At 38.8% G+C, this 19,881-nt stretch overlaps 1 protein-coding gene across 1 annotated transcript; it reads left to right on the top strand.

The window, feature by feature from the left end:
• Positions 1 to 596: 596 nt before the first annotated feature.
• On the top strand, positions 597 to 6,921 carry LOC308353644 (uncharacterized protein C9orf40). Its single transcript, XM_080820605.1, has 2 exons — positions 597 to 1,161; positions 5,682 to 6,921. Exons 1-2 carry the CDS (start codon positions 727 to 729, stop codon positions 5,838 to 5,840), a joined length of 594 nt encoding a protein of 197 aa, XP_080676731.1. The 5' UTR covers positions 597 to 726; the 3' UTR covers positions 5,841 to 6,921.
• The last annotated feature ends 12,960 nt before the right edge of the window (positions 6,922 to 19,881 follow it).

The raw sequence follows: 19,881 nt of genomic DNA, 5'->3' as shown, positions 1-19,881 counted from the left end.
CCTTGGCTGGATTTTGTTTTCCTTGGGTTTTGCGTGTTGGCTTTAGCGGCTTCCCTCAGTCCCCACCCCTGCAGAGCAGTCCGCCTGAAAGGATCATTTAATGTGGCGCCAGTGCCTCTCAACACTAGTTTGCTGAGAGTCTGTACCTCCTGGAGGTGATTTCAACCTCCTGAAAGCGTCCCTGAGGCCACTGACTCCAAAGGACTATTAACAAATGCATCCTGAAGGTCTTAAACCTACTCGGCTTCCCCAAGCTCGGGATTTGCATAGCCCCTCCCCGCCCTTGGGGAAACAAGGTCACGCCCTCGGGGGAACCATGCCACTGGGCCTTTAATAAAGCGGCAGCCGCCTTCCCGCCTCCCCCCGGGGCGCGCACTTCCGGCCGCGGGGGCGTTCGGAAGCGCGCCCCGCCAGTCTCCACCAACCAGCGGCTCCGCCTGGTCGGCGCGAGTACGCGCGCGCACACTTGTGCGCAGGTTCGAATCTCCGCCGCTTCGCGGTAGCTCCCCAACGTCCGGCAGTACTTCGAGTGCAGGGAGGGCAGCGCGCGGGGCTGCGCCGGGCCCAGCCACCCCGCCCCCTCCGCCCGCCCCACCTGCCCCGCGCCCCCTCGTCCCGGGCTGGTCCTCGCCCGCCCTCGCGCGCCCCGCCCTCGCCCTCCGCGGGCAGAGTTATCCGCGCTCGGCCTCCCGCGCCTGGCGGGCTCCGCCCGAGGCTCCGGGGCCCATGGCCAAGCGGCGTGCGGCCGAGCCGCTGACGTTCCACGTGCCTTGGAAGCGGCTTCTGCTCTGCGACTTTCCCGAGGAGCCGCCGCCGCCCCCGCCGCCGCTCTGGATCCCGCCGCCGGGGGCCTCCCATCCCGGGCAGCCCGTCGGCGTCCCGGAGCTGCCCCGAAAGCGCAAAATCGACGCGGGGGCTATGACTGAGCCTTCAGCTTCGCCCAGCAAGCGTCGCGACGGCCGGGACAGCAGCGTTCCGGGCGGCGTGCAGCGTGAGGGCCGAGGCCTGGAGACGGGCGAGCCGCCGCTGCAGCAGCCTCCGGTGCGGCCCCGCGGGCCAGGGGAGGAGCCCCGGGGCGCCCGGCCCCCGAGGGGCGGTGGCGACGACGGGGCGGGGCGCACAGAGCCCCGGCAGGGAGACTGGGGGGCAGCACCGCGCCAGGTAGGGGCCGGGGGCTGGCTGACCTTTCCAGAGGGCGGGCGGCTTGAGGGGACGGGGGTCACCCTTAACGCAGCCCCTGCGCGCCCCGGGAGGGAACACTTCTTGAGTCGTGTTCTTCAAGAAGTCCCAGAAGGCGAAAAGCCGGGGTCCCTGCTGCAGGAAGGACTCGGACTCCCGGGCTGCACAGGAAGGGCCCCAGAGCCCTTGACCTCATGCTTGGCAGCTTTGGGGACTCTCCCCTAAACCTGCCAAGCATGAGGTAAAGCACCCGAAAGCACCTGGGTAAATGAGGGGCTGAGGTAGACGTGGGCTTGCACCGGCCGTGCCTGTCCTGTATAAGAGGAAAGCGGGAGTGTGGGTCACGACAGACTCGAGCTTTCTGGAGACTTAACCGGGAACCGCGATAGGTCTGCTCAACGACGAACGGAGAAAGGTGCAGCGCACCTTCCTTGGCTTAACGGTGATTTCTTCTACAATTCGTGATAGATTTCTTTCTAAGGAGAGTGACCAATGTGGTGGCCATCAGTTGGACGGCCTGTAGGCATGGTAAGCAGTTTGGTAGAGAGGAAGGACCCCCCCCGCCCCCCTGTTTAGGAAAAGGCATTTTAATAACTCACAGTGTTAGATCGGATCCTGTGAAAAAGGATTATTGTTGAAAATTAATTTCGATCCTAAAGTAAAGCGTATATACTGGGATCATATATAAGAGTGTAAGAGTCACTATGTTTTGGGGAAGCGGGCCTGCCCCATCTCTGCACCTAAGATCTGATTTGTCTAGATCTGCGCTCTTCAATATGGCCTCCGCTAACTGTGTGGGACAACTGAAAACTTGAAATGTGACTAGTCCAAAGGGAGGTGTCCTTTAAGTGTAAAATACACTCTAGATTTCAAAGATCTCAAAAATTTTTATATTGATTACCCATTGGAAGAACTTGGAGATACTGGGTTGAGTAAAATGGATGAAAATTTACCTGTTGTACCTTTTTTAGTGTGGCCACTAGAAAAATTTTAAAGTATGTTTGTGGCTGGCATTAGTAATATTTGTTGGACAGGTTTGGTCAAGACTTAGGAATTAAAGCTGGTTTTTGGCAGTTCTGGGTTGACTTACCAGAAGCTTTGGCAATAGAAAGACCAAATGTAGGGCTCAGTTCACCAAACTCTTCAAGCATTACATCGTGGGATCCAGCTCACATTTTTCCATTGTTTTAAGTATATTACGGAGAATTTACCAAATGCCTTGCTAGACTAAAAGTGAATTAAGGTTCCTTTGGCAGGACTTCTTGGTGAAAAACCCAATAAAATGAGAATTTGCCTTGCTAGACTAAAAGTGAATTAAGGTTCCTTTGGCAGGACTTCTTGGTGAAAAACCCAATAAAATGAGAATTTGATAGGAAAGAGCTTTTTCTGTGGTTGTGAGAAATTGCCTTTGGACAGTAAACGATGAGCATTTCTGGATGAAATTCTAAATTGTAAACATTTCCACCCCCAGTTGTCTTGGAATTTAGAAAACATGAGGGGTTTTTTAAGACTTCGGATTGCTTTTAGATGTTCAAAATCTGCTTACTTAAAACCAAATGATAGCCCTTATGTTTTGAAAACAGAATAATTAGAATTTATAGTTATATTTGTATGTTGCTAATGGCAAACCTTAAAAAAAAAAAAACAGAATCATAGTCATCCAGACCTATTTGATATGGAGATAACTACTGTGCACTTTGAAAACTTTTCCTCTTCAGACCATTTTGGTACCCCACCCATAAATAGGCTTGTCTTTTCTACCAGAACATACTGACTGCAGTATGCCACAGATTGATAAGAGGAAAATATGGAAATTGTAGGTAGGCAAGGAAGGAGAATTTTTTTAGTGGGCTGGCAAAAACACCTTACAATCTTTCAGACACACCAATATCTTTCACAGCAGTGACTGCATTTGGCAGATCTCTGCTTCCTAGTCACTGTAGGCCCATGGCAAGGACTAAGCTTGGCCATAGGCATACCTTCTTCACGAAGACAGTCCCTCCTCTTTTCTTTTGGCAAAAGTCCAGGAATCCTTACGTTTCTTCCTTTTGTTGGTTTTGTTCATGAACTTCTTGTCTTCTGCAAATTTAAGAGAGGAACATATTTTCTCCAGCTCCCTTCTTTCCTGCCTCCAAAGATGGAGGTTTTTGGTTTTAAGAGATTTACAGTGAATTAACAAGATACAGGGTATGATGAAAACATGGAGAAGCTAAAAAGGCTTTTCAATTCATGCAGTAAATGTCTCTCCCTGGTTCCTGGCACTCAGAATAGTCCCTACCCTCACCCTTGGGATCTCATTTCGGAAAAGTTTCTCAAGTATGTCTTTCTAATTGAGGATTCAGTTGAGGCAGAGTAATGATACCTTTTTTCTGTCCTAGAACCTCAGAATATTTTTTGAGTTGTCTCAGATGGTTTTTTGTTGTTGTTGGCTTTTTTCTGTTTTTGTTTTGTTTTGGTGTTTTTAACCAGAGAACTGAACTAAAACCAGGTATTACTTAATTAAATATTTATGTTTTCTCATGATGGTGTCACTTTATGCAGATTCATTACTCTGTGCTGGCCCTGTTAGCTTAGCTATTTTTAATGGAAAGTAAGCAGAAATGTGTTTTTTTTTTTTTTTCTATTCCTAAGAAGAAAATAATGAATGATTCATAGGTTTCTTGGGATATAATATCTAGCAGTATTGAGCAATTACAGTACTAATCCTGAATTTCAAAGAGTCTTGGGGGGGGCACTAGGTGGCTCAGTTGGTTAAGCATCAGACTCTTGATTTTGGCTCAGGGTTGTAAGATCAAGGCCCAAATTGGGTTCTGTGCTGGGCATGAAGCCTGCTTTAGATTCTCTCTCCCCTTCTCCTGCATCCCCCCATCCATAAATATAAATCACATCCATAAATATAAATAAATAAATAAATTATTATTATTACTATTTTTTTAAAAGAGCCCTGCGTTTTACCAGTGAGGAAACAGACTTAGATCAAGGTCAGAGTTAGTGGGTGGTGGAGTTATCACACAAACCCAGGTCTATCTGGTGGCAAAGTTTGTGCTCTTAGCTACTAGGTTACACTGATGTCATTAAATGATCTTTTCTGGGCTCATGTTTAAAGTAGGTAATTTGAACAGTAGATTTTTCCCCAAAGTTGGAGATCTTGACCCTTGTTTTTAACCCTGTTTGCCTATCAAAATTAATTTTGGAGGGGGGCATCATTTGGATTATTACATTTTTTTTATCCCATTATAAAGAAATTCCAAAGACACTCTTAATTCTCTAAGCCTTAGTGTCTAAGGCACTCAGTGTACTTCCTACTGAGATTTCCTAATAGGCTTGTGCAGTTTAGTAAAGTGACTGGCGACGTGTGGCTATTGAGCATTGAAATGTGGCCAGTCTGAATAGTGCTGAAAGTGTAAAATATTTGCCAGATTGTGAAAACTTAGTATGACAAAAATAATGTAAAATATCTCATTAATTTTTAAAAATATTGACTGCTTGTTGAAATGATAATATTTTGCATATATCAGGTCAAATAAAATATTGTTAAGAATAATTCCATCTCTTTTTTACTTTTTAAAATTATATACGTGGCTTTCATTATTTCTGTTGGATGGTGGTGTGTCAGCAAGTATGAGCCTAAAGTGAAAACACAACTGAGTAGTATAGGTATATACATATTCATCTGGGTAGGGTGTTAACGTTCAAACTGGTGACCTTGGAATCCTGTATATAATTCCAGTGCTGCTTCCTTGCACAAAGTATTTTGGGGTTGCTTTTGAAATTCTTTGCCAGTTTTGAATTTCATTGGGACATCAGCTTCACTTCATAATAACTTGAAACGATATTATAGCCATTCAGAGGAAGCTGTTGAATTTTAAAAGGGCCTGTACTCACTTGCATTTTTCAGTGTTAGTATACTGATTTGAAAGTCTTGCTGTGTACCAAATCTTATATCTTTAATAAAATAATCAGTTTAAGATTTTCTTGCTATTTAGCATGTTTATAACCTAAAAGTTTTTTGGCAAGGTGTCAAAATACTTTATCTTATATGAAGTCAGCCCCTTAAATTAAATACCGAACCTCAGGGGAAAGACCAAAAATAAGTTTTAAGGTATGTGTGTATTTCTTAAATAAATTGTTTTCCTCACTGAAAGGTTTAAAAACAAAAATTAAAAAAAAAAACCAGACCCATTTTCCAATGTTTTCCTTGGTTGAAAAATAGAAGAAAATTATCAAGAAGAGAAGCTCTTGGAAGAAATGCTTTTAAAATAAACTACTAACAAAATATTTTCACAAATCCATGAATATGAAAATGCACAGATTTGACTGAGTCCATGAAGCACTTTGATTAGGCAGAATTTAAAGGTGTCTTTGTTGACGATGCAAAATAAAAGACCACAAAATCTCAAGTGAGTTTGCTTTTAAAACAAGAAAATTTTTTGCCTAAAAAAAAAAAAAAGTAACTTTCTATAAACTGTTGATATACTTTCATCTTTCTTTTTTTCCTAAAGCTCAATGAAGAATTTTGGCAGTATAACTCCTTCCAGTATTGGAGGAATCCTTTACCACCTATTGATCTGGCAGACATCGAAGATGTAATTGAAGATAACCTGCCAGAAGCAACACTTCCAGGCAAGAATGAAGTGGTTGAGATTGACATGGAGTCCTGACAGAAGGAGTTGAAGAACAGGTTTTTCTGAATTTGAGGAGACATCTCTTAAACGAATTCACGTATTCTTAAGGAGAAAAGTTATTTTCCATACTTGATGTGATACCATTCCCAAACCTGAGAAATGAGGAAAAGTTGTTTGAAAAATAAATACCTACAGTCACTACTGAAACTCCCAAGGGGGTCTGTTAAGGGTATAGTACAGTTACAGGGGAAGTATTTTATATATGTACTCTTAAAGAAAAATTTATGTTTAGACTTGAAATTTGAACATACTGATCTTGTAAAAAGGAATTCTGACAGTTTTCAAAGTAAGTGGAGAACAGAAATAATTCCTCTTCTCTGTACCAAAAAGTTAATTTGTGGTACATGAAATGAATATTGTTTTATAATAACTATTATTAATAAAATGCTTTCTAGTACATTGTATTGCCTCTTCTTAGTTGAACAGATAGCCAACTTAAACATCTATGCAAACTTAAAATGTGGGGGATTCTTAAAGGTGGTATAGTTTTAAAAGAACTTTCTAAATGTAAAGTAGTGAAAATTTCCATTTGGGCAGCATGTTTGCATAGCTTCCAGTGTTTGATACTTGTTTAACTCTCCTTTGGGGAATCATAAATGGTTAAAGAACAATGAGGAGCAAATAGGTGTTGCCCCCCGCCCTTTTCCTAGGTAAGAAGAAAGAAATTTAGTTGTATTTTTTAATTTCTTGATTTTGAATTGTTTTGAGGGCATGGTTTTTATTGCTTATTACTTGAGACTTGTTCTCAACACAGAAAACACTTCAGAAATCCTTTCCTGAGCCCCACTGGAGAGATTCCCATTTAATTGAGATGGGCCTTAGGTATAGCTATTTTTTAAAACACCAGTCCTCCTTTTCCCCAGTCCTAATGCGTGGACAACTTTGAGAACCACTAGACTAATGGTAGTTTTTCCTGTTTAAAGGAGATAACTCATTTGAGATGAAGCAACTCCTCTTAATTAGCTTTGTTTTTATTTTGTTCTTTCAGTGGCTTTGTTACAAGTGAGTTATTGTGTTACTGTTAAAAAAATAAAGTAAGCAGTTTGTGTTTGAGTTGAATATCAATGATTAAGTTAATTAACTTTTGTACTACGTCTAGAGTGTTGGATTTGTAATTGAGTAACTTGTCCCCGTATACTTTTTTGTTGTTAATGACAGTAGATCCAAAATTGAGAAAGGGTGATAAATGCCAGTGGGGGGGGGGGAGGGGGACAATGTTGTGTATATACCTGTAGGAATTAAGTATGGGTTGACATTAATGAGAATATTCTAGAACAGAAGACATGTACTGTGGTTAAGAATTAAGGCTTTGGTGTCAGACATGATTCAAAGGTTTGTACTGCCACTTTCTACCTGTGTAACATTAAGCAAGTTATTTTTCATCTTTGAGCCCCAGGTTCCTTAACTGTAATATGAGAAACAATAAATAGTATCTACCTCAGAGAGGCTATGTTGATTGTTAAGCAGTGTACCAAGTACTTTACCTGCATCTTGTTTAATTCTCATAATAACCTTATTGTAGGTTAAAAAAAATAGAATAAACGTGCTTTTTGTAGTTATACTTACACTTTAAGTTGCCACTAGAAATTTCAGGATAAGAATTGGAATTGAAATATCAAGGATGGCAAGCAAGTGGGGGAAGCAGTTAAATTGCTGTGGAACGAAAAAACAGTAAACCTTCTTCCCCCTTCTGTTTGACCTGAGGGTAGGAAAGGGTCCGTTTTTGTTCAGTGCTCTTCCTACTGACTAGAACAGTGCCTGTCACATAGTAGATAGTCAATAAAAATTGCATGAGCAAATTAATGAGTATTCTTCTCTATTGATGGGAAGGTAATGGCAACCATTTTCTAGGAACATATCACAAAGCTAGGCATTTTACCAAAGATGTGTATACAAAAGATGTGTCACAGAGATCAAATAATAAAACATTGGAAATAGTAAAACACTGGAAACGATAATGTAAAAACTAAGATATATCTACCTATCTACCTATTGAACTATAGGAGGTGGTCATTAAATTTCATAGGATGCTACATTGCAGGTGAGTGAATAGGAGACTGAAAGAGTAGCTCAGTTGGGTTCCTGGCTGGCTCAGTTGGTAGAGCTATGCAACTCTTGATCTCAGGGTTGTGAGTTCAAGCCCCACCATCAGTATTAAAACTTACTTGAAAAAACAAAACAAAACTCAATTTTTTGAGCATTATGTGTCAAATAGCATACAAAACTGTAAGGTAAAGATTCAGGGAAAATATTTGCTATCAGTATGTTGAAGGCTGAACATTTTTATATAGATGTGTGTATAGTTTAATGTAAACATTTAAATTTTAATATGTAGAATATGAATATGTAAAGATGTATACATACATGTTTGTGTGTGTGTGTATATATATATATATACACAGAGATAGTGATTTGATATAATTCCATCCTTTTAGAAAAAATAGTAAGTAAACCTCAAGATAATTCAGCAAAATTATTTGGTGGATAAATTAAGATGGAAACTTAAAAGAATTTTTTTAAAGTTGTATACACTTCACCAGATTCCCTAATATAGCATCTTCCATTAGCACAGTACAGTTATGGAAATGAGAAAATTAATGTTCATGTATTTCTATAATGCTGTTATGAGGACATGGAAAGAGTGACTTCAGGCAAGTCTTAAGGAATATGTCAAAAAATATACAAATACTAGACTTTTCAGATTTTACCACCATCTCACTAACATCCTTTTTCTGGCCCAAGATTCAATCCAGGGTCACAATTTATTTTTTAGCTGTAGTATCTCTTCAATCTCCTTTAAATCAGTTCCTCAGAATTTACCTTTCATGACCTTAGTACTTTTTGCAGAGTACTGATCAGTTATTTCATAGGGTAGCCCTGGATTTTGGTTTGTCTGATGTTTCTCAGAATTACACAATTTTGGTGAGAACTCCGTAGAAGTGGTGTATCCTCAATGCATCACCCCAGAAGGCACTGGATATCAACTTGTCTTGTCACTGATGACTATAAATTGATTACTTGGTTAACATGATGTTGGCCAGGTTTCTCTGTTATAAAGTTAATATTTTCTCCTACATAATAATTATCCTCTGGAAGACACTTTGAGACTATGTAGATATCCCATTTCTCATCATATTCTGTCCATGAATTTTAGGATACATTGATTCTTACATGAAATATTTATTGCTCTGGCATATGTCAAATGGTAACTTGCTATTTCCATTATCCGTCCTACATCTATTAATTGGAATTCTGTAAAGCATCACCTTTCCTTTCAGCCCCATTTTTTCTTAGTGATTTATAGCAGTATAGATTAACAGGCATATATTTTATTATATGAATTATAACATGTTGCCGTCATTATTTTGTTGTACAAATTATCGCAACAGATCTAGCCACTTGGGAGGTCCTCTGGTTTGGTTCTTGTGCCCTTCCTCTTTTTCTAACATGTTATTTATTGTGAATACTGGTTAACATTGGCAATGCACTTTTGCATTTACAAGGTTAATGGATGAAAATTGTGCCACATGTGCAATGCTGTGATTTTCACTGAACAATTTGAACCTTGGCATCCTCTTCAGAGAATGGGGACACTAATAACCACCTCAGAGGAACAAACTGGGGATGAAATGATGTGATGGTTATGCAGAACCCATAGTGGGCACTAAGTATATATATCTCTTCCTTACAGTACTTGAAAATGCACATTTTTGCCATCTTGCTGATACATAGGTAGATAGACTATTAGTGATCTCTGACAATACCTGAAACTGAGGCAAATGTTAAGACTACTTTTAAAGAATTTTAACAATTACCTGGAGTCCACAGACATAAATGGCAGTGTTCTAGCAATTTCTATTTATTGGTTGCTGTATCTTGTCTTTTTGATACAACCCTGTGGTAGAAAGAATTCTAAAATGGGCCCCAAGATTGCCAGAGCACGGTGTATCATCCAGTCATTTGATCAAACACTGATTAAGATACTACTGTGAGAAATTCTGCAGATGTCATTAAAGTCCCAAGCCAGTTGATCATAAGATGAAATGATCCGTATGGGTATGACTTAATCACATGACTCCTTTAAATATGGTGGGGAGCTCAGAGACAGAAGAAGTTGGTGCAAAATGTGAAAGGGATTCAATATAAAAGCAATTCTGACTTTGAAGATGAAGGGAACCATGTGACAACCTGAGAACAGCCTCCAAGGCTGAGAGTGAGCCCTGGCAGCCAACCAGCAAGGAAACAGGGACCTCAGTCCTACAACCTCAAGGATGTGAATTTAGCCAACATGAATGAATATGGGAATGGATTCTTCCCTGGAGCCTTCAGAGAGGAACACAGCCTGGCTGGCACCTTGATTTCATCTTTTTGGCACTCTTGCCTGGCAAGTGGGACTTCTGACCTCCTGGACTAAACTGACGTGTACGTGTGTGTGTGTGTGTGTGTGTGTGTGTGTGTGTGTTAAGCTGCTAAATTTGTGGTAATTTGTTATGCAGCATTAGAAAACTTACATGGACTCTATCATTTTTATGACTTCCATACCTTTTCACGCAGATGTTTTGGCACAAACATTTCTCTTGTAATATCTCCACTCTAGTCTTGGAATCATTTCTCCAAACAGCCCTGGTTCTTTTACTGAGAATGGTACTTAGAAATGAAGATCCGGGTGCAAGATCTTCTCATTGTACTCAGTATCACTGCTTCAAGATCCTCTCAGTTGACAGAGCTACAAGATATATGTGTATACAACTATATGTATTTCTTCATCTATCAGTATACTTGTATCTATATCTGTATATATACTTAAAAAAAGAGCTCATACCAATACTTCCAATCCAGTACCACAGTGTTCATTACAAATGCCCTTATTTTTAATTCCTTTGAAAATTAGACCTCATTTCCTTCCTTCCTTCCTTCCTTCCTTCCTTCCTTCCTTCCTTCCTTCCTTCCTTCCTTTATTTCCTCAGTCCTCAAATACACATAACACAGTTTAGAAACTGCTAACCTATACTACTATTCCAAACAGGCTTGCTATTGGAGTAGAATATCTGTACATACTTCTTTTGTGTTTAGCCTTTGGATATTCAATTAACATTGTTTTCTAAAGTTAGTTTGGTTCTTTCTTTTCCATCCTTCTCTTCAGAGTGGTTATGTTATTGTAATACAGTTGGGTTCATTTGTTTCTGTTTTTATATCAGTTTTGACTCCCCACATATATTTTTTTAAGTCTGTAAAACATTCACATGATTCTGTGTGCCAGAACGATACAAAAATGTATAATCAGAGATGTGTCACTCACCCTAACTCTTCTCCCCCATTTTCATTCCTCTGTTTTTCCTACTCTGTTCCCCTTACTCCTCCATAAATAAACAATTTTATTAGTTTCTGGTTTGTTCTACTGTTTTTCTTTTGGTCTAATAGGCAAATACATATATAATTTCTTTATATATTTATAACTCATACAAATTTATAATAAAACTATAATTCTAATAACTGGGTAATAGACATAGAAAAATAGTTTACAAAAGAAAAAGTATACATGAGCATAAAAAATAAACATTTCTGCTTAATTGTGATCTCAAATTTTAAACAAAAATCTATTTTTCTATATAAATTGGCAAAAGTTGCACATAACACTTTATTTTTAGTAAAGCCTTTCTGAAAAGCAGCTTGGTAATATGCCTTAAGAGCCTTATCATAATCTTTGAACTAGTTTTCTTTCTGTATCTAAAAATATATCTTAAATAATCAGAAAGGTAGATGCAAATTTACACGTCACTGTAATAGTAAAATATTAGAAATAAAAAATAGCTTGAGAGAATTGATGGCTAATTGAAATACGCATGCTAGACTATAATGCGCTCATAAGTTGGTGTTATTAAGAGTTTCAGTGACACAGGAAAGTCCTCAAAAATATTAGGACTTTCAGAGCTGATCAAACTCTCTCCCACTAATTACAACTAAAAGCCCATCTAAAATACACTCTTGGTCACGGAAAACTAAATGGAGACATTACTGGATAGAGAATGGAAGTCCAACTTAGCAAAGCAACTCATATGGGGTAAAGTTTTATGGTTTTGTTTTTCACTCTCCCAGCTTTGAACCAAGAGTGACCACCCAGTAGAACTGCAGTGGCCAGCATGGACCGCCTAAACTCTGAGAGAAACCCATCTTTTTGGCTAGAAGACTTGGAAAGGGAGCTCCTTTGAGCAAGAGTGCGAGAATTCTGGGGATGAGAAATCTGGGTAAGTGATCCTATAATTCTCTATATAAACTGGTACTAGTTACTAGTCCTGAGCTCTTTTCTTTTTTCTTTTTTTTTTTAAAGTAGTTTCCAACTGAGTTACCTGGGCTCCCCAATCCCGGGTTCATTCTTGAGATTTTATTTATTTATTTGACAGAGAGAGACACAGTGAGATAGGGAATGCAAGCAGGCAAGTAGGGGGAGTGGGAAGCAGTCTTCTGGTAGAGCAGGGAGCCCAACATGGAGCTCGATCCCAGGACCTGGGATCATGACCTGAGCCAAAGCCAGACACTTAATGACTGAGCCACCCAGGCATCCCGAGCTCATTCTTTTTTTTATTTTTAAATTTTTTTTATTATTATTACTTTTTGAGATTTTATTTATTTATTTGACAGACAGAGAACACAAGTAGGCAGAGAGGCAGGCAGAGAGAGAGGAGGAAGCAGGCTCCCTGCTGAGCAGAGAGCCTGATGCGGGGCTCAATCCCAGGACGCTGAGATCATGACCTGAGCCGAAAGCAGAGGCTTTAACCCACTGAGCCACCCAGGCGCCCCCCGAGCTCATTCTTGATGGACATATGCATAGACCAGATTGAGAGCCATGTGGCAAAGAATTTGAGAACTAAAATAAAATATAAACCTATGCTCAAATCCCTTACTAATGTCTGAGTGATGCATGCATGGGACAGACCAAAACTATATAGCCAAGAGTTTGAAAACTTGGGCCTTAAAACCATGCCCATGGAAGAAGAGACTATTTATGGTACAAAACTAAGGTTTGAGTAGAAAAAAAAAATCAATATCATCTAGAAGGTTTTAACAAGACCCATAGTCTCAAAGTAATATTCAGGACACAATCCAAAATACTTGACATTGAAAGAATTTTTAAAAAATGTGGCTGGTTTTAAAGGGAAAGACAATAGTCAACATGCAAACCAGGAAAATGTGACCAGTTTTCAAAGACAATTAATAGATGTCAATTCCAGGATGACCCAAATATTAGAATTACTCCAAAATTTATTTTATTTTATTTTTAAAAATATTTTATTTATTTGACACAGAGAGAGAGAGAGATCCCATGTAGGCAGAGAGGCAGGCAGAGAGAAGGGGGAAGCAGGCTCCCTGCTAGCAGAGAGCCCGATGTGGGGCTCGATCCCAGGACCCTGAGATCATGACCTGAGCCGAAGGCAGAGGCTTAGCCCACTGAGCCACCCAGGTGCCCCTTATTTTATTTTATTTTTAAAGATTCTATTTAGTTATTTGTCAGAGAGAGAGAGAGAGCGCTCAAGCACAGGGGAGCTGCAGGTAGAGGGAGAAGCAGGCTCTCCACTGAGCAAGGAGCCCAATGTGGAACTTGATCCCAGGACCCTGGAATCATGACCTGAGCCAAAGGCAGATGCTTAACTGAGCCAACCAGGCATTCCAAAATTACTCCAAATTTTAAAGCAGCTTTCAAAACTGTGCTCCATAAAGAAAATGAACTGAATGAAACCATAAAATTTCTCAAAAGAGAACTATAAACAATAAGAAAAGAAACAAACGAAAGTTTTAGAAGAGAAAAATACAAAACCTGAAAGAAAAGATAGTAAATGTGCTAAGTAGCAGAATAGAGATGACAGACGAAAGAATCAGTGAATGGGAAGATAGATCAGTAGAGATTCTCCAATCTAAAAAAAGGAGAAAATTAAAAATGAACAGAGCCTCTGCAACATATGAATGTGTATATATCTGTGTCACTGGAGTCCCAGATATTATGAACAAGTTTATTCCTATATATCTGACAACTTAGATGAAGTGAACAAATTTTTCAAAAGCATAAATTACCAAGATCATTAAAAAAGAAACAGATAATCAGAATAGTTTTTTATCTGTTAAAGAAATTGAACTCCTAGTTAAAAACCTTCCAAAAGTAAACCTCCAGACTTACATGTTTTCACTGGAGAATTCTACCAGATTTTTAAGCAAGAAATAATGTAATCTCTTGGAGATTATATTGCGAGGAAAAGAGAACCCTTTTCAATTCATTTTATGAGGTCAGCATTACCCTGATACCACAACCAGATGAATATATTACAAGAAAAACGTACAGATCAATACCTTTTATGAACACAAACACAAAAATTCTCAAGAAAATATTGACATACCCAACAATATATTCAAAGGATAATATAGAGGAAGATGGTGACAGATTAGGAGGACCCTAGGCTCTCTTCGTCATATGAACACAACTACATAACTATCAACTCATCCAAAATACCTCAGAAATTGACCTGAACACTGACACAACCCCAGAAATTGACCTGAAGATTGAAAGAACAGACTCCACAACTAAAAGAGAGGAGGTGAGGTAGGAAGAATACCAAAGAAGGTAAGAAATGCAGAGATGTAGTTTCAGGGAGAAAAGGATCACAGCTGCTGCAGAGGGGAGGGAGCCGTCGTTATGGAAAAGGACTAGAGAGAAGAGTAGAAGGGAATGCACAAGGAAAACATGTCCCAGAATCCGCTGGCTGAATTTCTAAAAATGAGAGGGCTGCATTTTATGAGTTCTTGGAACCAGTGGGGCTTAAAGCCTGAAGTTTTAAAGGGTAGAGGGTTTGGCTGGAATACAGCCCAGAGGGCGCTGTACCTATTCCTGGAGAGAAGACAGACAACCCGAGGGCAGACAGTGTGGCAAGAGTGATCTAAAGAACACCTGGGGCACACACACTCTTTTCCAAGTGCATCCCTGAGAGCAGCATTCACGGAGATGCCTCTCTGGGAATCAAGGAGCTTGCCAACACCATTTCCTCTCCTGCCCCTCAGCGTAAACACAGAGTCACCTGCAGGAAGCAGCATAGCACCAACACTGGTTACTTAACTTGTTTACACCAAGGCCCACCATCCTACACATTGGTGGAAGAGCCCTTCTCAGTCATGCTTGCTTTAGTCCTAGCACAGCAGACTCCTCCCCGAGAAGACCAGCACAAACCACTGCCCACACCACATTTCTCAACCAGAGAGTTCTTCATGGCCTCAGTTCTGGTGAGGTGACATCCGGTCTTATTTCACAAACAGACCACAGCATACCTAGTTAAAACTCATCACATTCAAGCAAGGATCAAACACTGCCCACAGCAGGCAAGGAGAACCTTTGCACATGACTGGCCTGAAGGATAGAACAGCCAAAACACAGTAGCAGAGTGCACACAGCACACACCAAATACACTTCCTGAAGCTCCAGTCCCTGGGCACTACATGATGTCCTCATAAAGCCATTACTGCAGGAGCAAGAGACGTAACTGGCTTTTCTAACACAGAGAAGAAGGTAGAAACTTAGAGAAAATGCCGAAATGGAGGAGTTTATCCCAAATGAATAATAAGTCAAAAGAAAGTCAGAGTAGACTTTAAAACAACAAAGGGGACTATGTAGTCATAAAGGGGATAATCCAACAAAAAGATAAAACAACTACAAATATTTATACCCCCAACATGGGAGCACCCAAATATATAAAACAATAACAAACATGAACTAATTGATGATAATATAATAATAATAGAGGACTTTTAACATCCTACTTACATCAATGGACAAATTATCTAAATAGAAAATAAACAAGGAAACAATGGCTTTGAATGACACACTGAACCAGATAACGTATATTCAGAGCATTCCATCCTAAAACAGCAGAATACACATTCTTTTCAAATGCACATGGAACATTCTGCAGAATAGATTACATATTAGGTCACAAAACAGGCCTCAACAAATACAAAAAGATTGAAATCATACCATGCACCTTTTCTGACCACAATGCTATAGAACTAGAACTGGAAGCAACCACAAGAAAAAATCTGGAAAGGCCACACACACTTGGAGGTAGCACAACATGCTTCTAAACAATGAATGGGTCTACCAGGAAATCAAAGAATTTTTTAAAAAAATACATGGAAACACATGAAAATGAAAACAGATGTCCAAAACTTTTGAGGTGCACCAGAAGCGGTTTTAAGAGGGAAGTGTATAGCAATATGGGCCTACCTCAAGAAATAAGAAAAATCTCAAACAACCTAACCTTACACCTACAGGAGCTAGAAAAGAACAACAAACGAAGCTGCAGCCAGCAGAAGGAAGGAAATAGTGAAGACTTGAGCAGAAATACTGATATAGAAACTAAAACAAAACAAAAACAGTAGAAAAGACCAATGAAACCAGGAGCTGGTTCTTCAAAAAAAATTAATAAAATTGATAAACCTCTAGACAGACTTGCCAAAAAGAAAAGAGAAAGGACCCAAGTAAATAAAATCATAAATAAGAAGAACACAAAGAAATCCACATCAAGACACATTATAATTAAATTGTCAAAGTTAAAGACAAGGAGAAAATATTAAAACTAGCAAAAAGAAAAGAAAAAAATACTTATTACATCCAAGGCAACCCCCATAAGACCATGAGCAGATTTTTCAGCAACAACCTTGTAGGCCTGAAGGGAGTGGTATGACATACTCAAAGTGCTGAAGGAAAAAACTTCAACCAAAAATATTCTACCTAGTGAAGTTATCATTCAGAAGGGGAGGAGAGATACAGAATTTTCCAGACAAGCAAAAGCTAAAGGAGCTCATCACCACTAAACTGGCCTTATAATAACTGTTAAAGAGACTTTTTTTTTTTTTAAAGATTTTATTTATTTATTTGACAGAGATCACAAGTAGGCAGAGAGGCAGGCAGAGAGAGAGGAGGAAGCAGACTCCCTGCTGAGCAGAGAGCCCGACGCGGGGCTCGATCCCAGGACCCTGAGATCATGACCTGAGCCGAAAGCAGAGGCTTTAACCCACTGAGCCACCCAGGCGCCCCTAAAGAGACTTTTTTAAACTAAAAAGAAAGGGCACTAATTTGTAACAATAACACGTATGAAAGAATGAAATTCACTTGTTAAATATATAAGTAAAGATAGAGTTGCTTAGTCACTTATAAAGCTACAATGAAGGTTACAAAATAAAAGTACTAAAAGCTATGATTATAATAATTAAGGTATACACAAGATAAAAAGATGTAAAATGTGACATTAAAAACACAATATGTGGTGGGGGAATAATAATGTTGAGTTTTCCAGTGGAAACAAACTTAAGTTATTATCAGCTTAAAATAGACTGCTAGAGATGTAAGTTGTTATATAGAAGTCAAAAACCTAAAGTAAATACACAAAAGATAAAGAAAAAGAAATATAAGCATACCACTGAAGTATGTCATCAAACCACAAAAGAAGAAAGCAAGAAAAGACAAGACTATAGAGGAACTACAAAAACAGCCAGAAAGTAATTAACCTAATGGTGAGTTTAGTCCATTTACATTTAAAGTCATTATTGATATATAAGTGCATGCCTATCAATAATGACTTTAAATGTAAATGGACTCAATTCTACAATCAAAAGGTATAAAATGGCTGAATAGATGTAAGAACGGAACCCTTCTCTGTGTGGCCTAGAAGACAGTCACTTTTGATATAAGGACACACACAGACTAAAAGTGAAGGGATGGAAAAAGTTATTCCATGCAAATGGAAACCAAAAGAAAGCTGGAGTAGCTATACTTATATCAGAAAAAATAGACTTCAAAACAAAGATTGTAATAAGAGACAAAGAAGGATATTACATAATGATAAAGAGTCAATCCAACAAGAAAATATAACATTTGTAAATATTTCTGTACCTAGCCCTGGAACACCTACTATGTAAAACAAATATTAACAGACCCAGCAAGAGAAATAGAGAGCAATACAATAATAGTAGAGAATTTCAATATCCTACTTATGTCAGTGGATAGATTATTCAAACAGAAAACCAATATGGAAACATTGGCCATAAATGACCCATTGGACCAGATGGGCTTGACAGATATTTATAGAACATTTTACCCCAAAACAACAGAATACACATTTTTCTCAAGTACTCATGGAGCTGTTCCCAAGATAGATCATATGTTAGGCCACAAAATAAATCTTAATACATTTTAGAGGACTGAAATCATATCAAGCATTTTGTTCTGACCATAATGGTATGAAACTAGAAATTAATTACATGAATAAAATTGGAAAATACACAAATTTGTGGTGATTGAACAACAGGATACTGAATAACCAATGGGTCATTGAAGAAATCAAAGGAGATATCAAAAAATAATTTCAGGTAAAAGAAAATAGAAATGTAACACACCAAAATTTATGGGAGGCAGCAAAAGCAGTTTTAAGAGGGGAGTTCATAGTAATAAATGCGCACTCAAGAAACAAAAAAAAGGTCTTAAATAATCTAACTTTATGCCTCAAGAAACTAGATAAAAAGAACAAATGAAGCTCAACATTAGTAGGAGGAAGGAAATAACAGATTAGAGCAGAAATAAATGAAATAGATTTAAAAGACAACAGAAAAGATCAATGAAGCTAAGAGCCAGTTCTTTGAAAAGATAAATCTTTGACAAACCATTGGCTAGACTCACCAAGAAAAAGAGGGAGGGGGCTCAAATAAATAAAATCAGAAATGAAAGATGTTACAACTGATACCACAGAATACAAAGAATCCTAGGAGACTAGTAGGAACAATTATATGCCAACAAATTAAATAACTTAAAAGAAATAGATAAATTTCTGCAAACATATACCCTACCAAGACTGAATAATGATGAAACAGAAAATCTGAATAAATTATTAGCAAGGAGGTTGAATCAGTAATTAAAAGCCTCCCAAAAAATAAAAGTCCAGGACCAAACGACTTCACAGGTGGATTCTACCAAACTTTCAAAGAAGAATTAAGGCCAATCCTTCTCAAATTCTTCTCAAACACAGATTAGGACGGAGCTCTTTCAAATTCATTTTACAAGGCCGGCATTAACCTAATATGAAAGCCAGACAAGGGTGCCACAAGAGAAGAAAATTACAGGCCAAAATCCCTGATGAATGTGGATGGGAAAATCCTCAACAAAATATTAGCAAACCAAATTTAAAAAATACATTAAAAGAATCATACACCATGATGAAGTGGATTTATTCCAGGAATGCAAAGATGGTTCAACGTCCACAAATCAGTCAATGCCATACATCACCACCAAACATACAATTATCTGAATAGTTGCAGTAAAAGCATTTGGCAAAATTCAATAACCATTTATGATAAAAACTCTAAACAAAGTGGGTATAAGAGGGAATGTACCTCAGCATAATAAAGCTAACATCATACTCAGTGGTGAAAAGCTGAAAGCTTGTTGTTAGAGTTCAGGAACAATACAAGACATCCCATTGCTAACAGATGAAAAGATACTCTATGTTCAAGATCGAAAGAGTTAATATTGTTAAAATGTCCAAACTTGGGGCACCTGGTTGGCTCAGTCAGTTAAATATCTGCCTTTAGCTCGGGTCATGATCTCAGGATCCTTGGATGGAGCCCCACATTGGGCTGGCTCCCTGCTTGCCAGGGATCTGCTTTTCTTTCTCCCTCTGCCCCTTTCCCCTGCATATGCTCTCTCTCACTCTCTGTCTCATGAATAAATAAAATCTTAAAAAAAATAAATACAGCAAAACTCTGAAAAGCAATCTACAGATTCAATGTAAAAATAAATGAGACTACATCAAACTAAAACCTTTCTGCACAGGAAAGAAAACCATCTAAAAAATGAAAAGCAACCTATTGATTGTAAGAAAATATTTACAAATCATATATCTGATAAGGGGTTATTAGCCAAAATATATAAATAACTCAAACAATTTAATGGCAAAAAACAGTTCAATAAAAAATTGGGCAGTTCTGC

Source organism: Martes martes, assembly GCF_963455335.1.
Source record: "Martes martes genome assembly, chromosome: 12".
NCBI classification, from domain to species: Eukaryota; Metazoa; Chordata; class Mammalia; order Carnivora; family Mustelidae; genus Martes; species Martes martes.
This window is presented reverse-complemented; position numbering and strand designations above follow the sequence as displayed.